At 35.2% G+C, this 5,526-nt stretch overlaps 1 protein-coding gene across 2 annotated transcripts; it reads left to right on the forward strand.

Annotated features, from left to right (window-relative positions):
* Positions 1 to 2,318: 2,318 nt before the first annotated feature.
* c17h22orf23 (chromosome 17 C22orf23 homolog) lies at positions 2,319 to 5,303 on the forward strand. 2 transcript variants are annotated; one of them, XM_059571306.1, is made up of 7 exons: positions 2,319 to 2,557; positions 2,660 to 2,737; positions 2,851 to 2,913; positions 3,007 to 3,180; positions 4,078 to 4,206; positions 4,494 to 4,594; positions 5,140 to 5,303. In XM_059571306.1, exons 2-7 carry the CDS (start codon positions 2,662 to 2,664, stop codon positions 5,260 to 5,262), a joined length of 666 nt encoding a protein of 221 aa, XP_059427289.1. In that variant the 5' UTR covers positions 2,319 to 2,557; positions 2,660 to 2,661; the 3' UTR covers positions 5,263 to 5,303. The 2 variants fall into 2 exon arrangements, with proteins under 2 accessions (XP_059427289.1, XP_059427290.1); XM_059571307.1 differs by having other exon boundaries at positions 2,320 to 2,432.
* Positions 5,304 to 5,526: the final 223 nt, after the last annotated feature.

The raw sequence follows: 5,526 nt of genomic DNA on the forward strand, positions 1-5,526 counted from the left end.
TATTTTATATTTATATTGTTTATGTTAGTATTTATACCTCAATCAATAACTTAGTTATGGATCATGATTATGCTTTGCTTGCACGTTCTGTGAAGCGCAAACGTACGGGTGAAATAAATGACCCGAGAAGGTTTTGGGACAAGAGAAGAAACAAGACACGGGTAAATATTGGAGCTGCATTTCCAAGATGGAGAGAGCTTCGTGACAAGCTGAAACTACAGAGAGATGCCGAACTCGCTTGCATTCTAATAAACAGGTATGCATCCATTCAGCTAACTGTATCTATCCGTATATTTTGTGAAACGATGATGTCTTGTGTAAAACGCAGACGGACTAGCTCTCATGTATAGTATAATGTAAATCCACATTTATTCTATATCTAGCTGGATAAAGTAGCTTCAAATGCAGTTCACTATCTTGTTCGATATCATAGTATAAACGTAATTATAATTAATAAACGAAAGGCGACCGTGTTTTTTAACATATATTACTACTAGCTAGATGGAATATTGATTTGATAGGGTTCTGATAATTCATATATCTCTCCGTTCGAAAAGACGTGATTGTCAAAATACTAAGTTAGAATGAGTGCAGAATGTGGGGAGCGACAGAGCGCGTGTTCTAATGACAACAACTCCCATGAGCCCACGCTCTTTCCCGACGTCATCAAAGTACGTCTTATGTTATTATTTTGATTGAGTGACCCCTGGTGGCCAAAAATCCCATACTGTACATTTAAACATCCATTTGGCAGCGGGAATTGGTCTATTTATATTTAGGCTGCATGTGAAAGCTAGCTGAATAGTTGCCTTGCTGCCCTATCAGCTAATGACTTTGCAGGCAGTGTTTGTGCATGAAGATACAATAGCCAGATACTATGGCCTTAGCATGTTTCATATCCATCACACACTTCTTATTAAAAGTGCCCCACTCAGCTGCTTATAGCTGAATTAAACTCGCTTCAAACTGAAGAACTTCACATTGTTTTTGATCTTAACTGAACCAACACTGAACTGAACACTGAACTGAACAGGCTTGTTTAGTTGGGGTCTGAAAGACACTTCAGGTTCAGTAATTTATCAATATGACTGCAGAGACTGACACCATCGGATGAGGACAAAACTGAACTAAAACTGAAATAAACTCGATAATGGTACTATTGTCTTCTGTAGAATTTCTTTATAGCTGAATTGCATTGCAACATTGCTGCTTCTGAAGAACTGCTTATAGCTAAACTGAATTTGTTTCAAATGAATAAACTTCACACTGTTATTGATCTGAACTGAACCAACACTAAACTGACTTGCATGAGTTGAATAATGAGTGCATTGTCTCTTTTACAGCTGCTTTCCAGCAGAATCGGAATTGTCTCTATAGTTGAGTTTCCAAAATTGATTCTGATAGTTTCCTGTTTTTTTCTTCTTCTTTTTTTTCTGTGAAGCTGCTTTAGCGCAAACTTTATTGTAAATAAATAAATGTTCCCTCAATATAACATAATAACATATGATGAAGCTTTGAAGTGGTGCTTGAGCAATCAAGAATATACCAATATAGACTACTAAATTTTTCCTTCTATTCCCCCTTTCCTTACATCCTTCCCTCAACTCCAAAAGATGATGATACACAGGGGCAACCTTTTGTTTACAGCTTTAGGCAATGTTTCTGTCAATGGGCAAACAGGAGAGACACAGGACCCAGAACCGATCTAAAGTATCCAGATAAGAATGTTACCCTTTCTCAATGGAAAAGTGCTCAAGAAACATTGCCGTAAAAAGTTGTCCTGTGTATCATCAGCCTAAGGGAGCTAAAATGCAAAGAAAATAAATTTCAGGACCATAGTTTTTGTATGAAATTGCAGTTTATACTATTTCATAGCACTATATTCAATTATAAGTGTTTATGCTATTGATTTTAAATTTACTTTTTGAGTTTACTATATTAGATTTAATAAAGGGAAAAACTTAACTTCAAGTTAATAAATAAATAAACATCATGAACATGATTATACTACTGGAAAAGGGAATCATAGGTTTGGAAGGACATGAGAGTAAGTGAATAATAACAGAATTTAGTATTTTTGTGTGTGCCTTTTAGGCCAGAGCCCATGCCACAAACGGATTTTGACAACTTTTAATTCAGTTATTTAACTTACTGTTTTAATATTTTGAATTAGTAAAATAGACTTTATTTACAGTTTATATATTTTCTAATAGTTCCTGCTCTCTGTCACCGTTTCACGTGATTGGATGTTTGCTGGAAACGTCACACTTTTGTGCACTCGTCCCAACCATGCATTATAAAGCGAAGAAGAACATCACAGGAACGAAACATGAGTAACAGAGAACATATGGACCCTTACAAAACTGCTGAACCAAATCGAAATCTATTTTAATTTCTCAACTCAAAAGCAACTCTAAACACTCTAAGCATTTGTGGGGGTTTTTTTTGTGAGACTACTTTGCTGGATTGATTGTTTTGTATGTTTCGCTTGTGTTACCATAGCAACTAAATTACTCGGCTTCTTTTGCGTTCACTGCTTACTTCTCGTTTAAGTGAGGTAACGTTAACGTGAGTAATCCGCTTGTATATTGATGCCCAAAATACCAACGTCAGCTTTCTTTGTCTATAATACATAAAAGATAATTGTTTTGTTTTGAAGGAATGATGGCCAGCGGATCCAAATATCGGGAGCACAGAGTCAATCACTACAGAACAGAGACACGACAGTTAATACAAAGTGTGTGTGTGTGTGTGTGTGTGTGTGGTAATGCATGCCAGCACTAATGCATGTTTTCTTTAAGTTTATCTTTTCTGTGGCTCCACCTGTGTGTTTGTTTTGTTTCATTGCAGTGATGATGCAGGAGTCTCGTCTAACAGACTTTCAGCAGAGGCAGATCAATAATCAGCTGAAAAGTGAGTTTAGGTGACTGATTTTATAATACCCACAAATGTCACGACAGCTGTCTTCATATTTTATGCCTAATACAATATTTTCTGTTCGAGCAGATGGCGGCGCTCTTCCACTAACATTTAATCTCACGCCGCTCGAGCCCAGTGTTCAGTCAGAGCCCAGAGTCACTAAAGTGGCCGCGCTGATTGGTCACCAGGAGAGACGCAGTGCAGAAAGATGCAGTGCTGGAGATAATTATAAACGAGAACAGTTTAAGCCTAGAGCTATACGTAAGTGCAAAAAACAACAACAACAATTATTACCATAAAAACCAAACCAAAAGAACGGTGATTATAGATAAATGGGAAATGTTATTTTTTATTAAGATTCAAATACCATAGCATGAAATAAAAGCTTAAGATATCTTACCTTGTCAAAGGTAAACATTTATAAATTATAGTAACTGGGAAAAAAAACTTCTCCATTGACAACTTCTCCAAAAGATCTCCATTGATCAAAACCTGCATTTCTTTTAAGACAATACAATAATTTACAACACATATAGTGTCAAAGTGGGGTGTTTTCTCTCTCTCTCTCTCTTAAGAAGTTAGATGGGGGCCTGTTCTTAAATGTAGTTGATTTTGTTTTTGTTTGCAACAGGCTTAAATAATTATTAATATATTAACTTAAATCAGCATGTAACACATTTCATTAGTTTAAAAAAAAAAAAAAAAAAACAATTGTAGTTGTGTTTCTTTATGTCTTTTCATCTTAGGTGTGTGAGAGGTTGTCTATTTTTGTACTATTGCTTTTCCTGTCTGTGGTTAGCTCTGCCACAGCATCTAGATATGAGATCATTAACATACAAACATAGCAATGTAACAAAATACTTTCCAAAGATAAATTTAGTAATAATGACAACTATTTGAGTACATTTATATAAATATGTCCTACTTAACCCATATTCACCAACAACATAAGAACTAAATAGAAAACAACAGTCTATATAAAATAACAGTCTATATTAAAATGTATCCATGGTCATCCTCAGTGTGAGCTATCAAGTGTGCTTTGTCTGTATACATATACAGGCTTACATACATTTCACTTGTGTTTTATGCAAGTGTTTTTAAATGTAACAGTAAAGACTTTTCTATTCATCTCTGATGATTTGTCTCTATTTTTAGGAGATCAAGAGAAAGAGAAGAGACAGCTACAAAATCTTTTTTCTACTGGTCAAAAGGATGTTGGGCCAACTCACTCCCAAAGAGATTCCACAGAGAGAAAAGAGAAACAGATAGATCGATTCCAAGAGGGTGAGACAGTATATAGAAGTTGTTTTTCTTTCGAATCCATCTCATCTAAGGGACCTAAATTTATATTTTACTTATAGTGATTGAATATTTAAATAATTTTCTAAGTAATGTTGTATTTTTAAATTTCCTTTCCTTTTTGTGGTGGCCACAAATTGATGTGCTTTCAGTTTATTATAATTTAGAGGGGTACGGAGAGAGTTGTGTTTATGAAGACATTTTAATGGGAGCTCAGTATAAGCATATCAAGGTAACATGGAAACTATAATGATGTAATTTCTTACCAACAGTCCTTGATGAGATTGAGGAGAGGAAGCAGTTTTTAGAGGACATGACGGCATTGGGAAAAGGTCACCAATACCAACAACTCATCAACACAGAGATTTCCCAGGTGAAGATACAAACACATAAGCTGACCAATAGAAGCCAATACTATCATGCAACATCACCAACCTTCATCAGTTTTTACATGCACCTGCATTTTCAGTTTAAAAACCTGAGAAATTTGCAAGTTATTCATTAATGTTTTATGGTACCACACTTAAATGTCCACATTTTTTATTTTATCTTTATATTCTTGTGTGGTCATAAGCTGTTTCTAATCCCGGGAACACACTGCCTGATTTTCAAAGCCTTCGGACCGCTGATTTTCTCACACAACATGACTGTTTGGAATACCATCTTGTTGCTGTTGTTTAAACAATGGATCAGTTAGCGTTTTTTGATCATTCATACTACACGATTGTCATTCACATGAATGATCACTGATTTGCCTCAGATTTCAAGCATTTGTCCACTATTTCCACATAACTGTCAGTGAGTAAAAACTGGGGTTAAAAATATGCAGTCTGTACCCGGCTTTAGTCTTGAATCAAAACTGCTTTGTTCTAAACTGCTGCTAACTGTGTGATATTTTTTATTTTATATTTTTTACAGAAAATCCGTGAACTTGAAGAGATTGACAAGAAACGCAGTGAAGAACTAAGCACACTCAAGCTAGATGGAAAAAAGGAACAAAACAAAGCGAGGGATAGAGAAGGTGAAAATATGAGTTGTTAGACATCTATGAGTATTAAAAATACTTTCAAAAAAGGTCAAAACTTCAGAGGGTTTTCTTTTATTAAGTAGGTTTATTTTTTTATGTGTCCTCCATCCTAAAAGCACAGACTGTTTTAGAGACAACAGAAAGCCCTTGGAGTTGATCATGCACACATAAACTCTGACAGAACAAGCACAATACTGAAATCTGATAAATACAATTAAACACCCAAATACTTGAAGACACAAACTGAAATATCAACAAAATAGTCAAAGACACTTAAC

The sequence above is a fragment of the Carassius carassius genome, chromosome 17, assembly GCF_963082965.1.
Source record: "Carassius carassius chromosome 17, fCarCar2.1, whole genome shotgun sequence".
NCBI lineage: Eukaryota > Metazoa > Chordata > Actinopteri > Cypriniformes > Cyprinidae > Carassius > Carassius carassius.

What these genes read in the sequence shown, in the direction of transcription:
- c17h22orf23 (XM_059571306.1), top strand. Translation starts at nt 2,662, where the DNA reads ATGATGGCCAGCGGATCCAAATATCGGGAGCACAGAGTCAATCACTAC. An exon ending in GACACGACAGTTAATACAAA is followed by an intron (nt 2,738 to 2,850) that starts GTGTGTGTGTGT and finishes GTTTCATTGCAG; the next exon opens with TGATGATGCAGGAGTCTCGT. An exon ending in GATCAATAATCAGCTGAAAA is followed by an intron (nt 2,914 to 3,006) that starts GTGAGTTTAGGT and finishes CTGTTCGAGCAG; the next exon opens with ATGGCGGCGCTCTTCCACTA.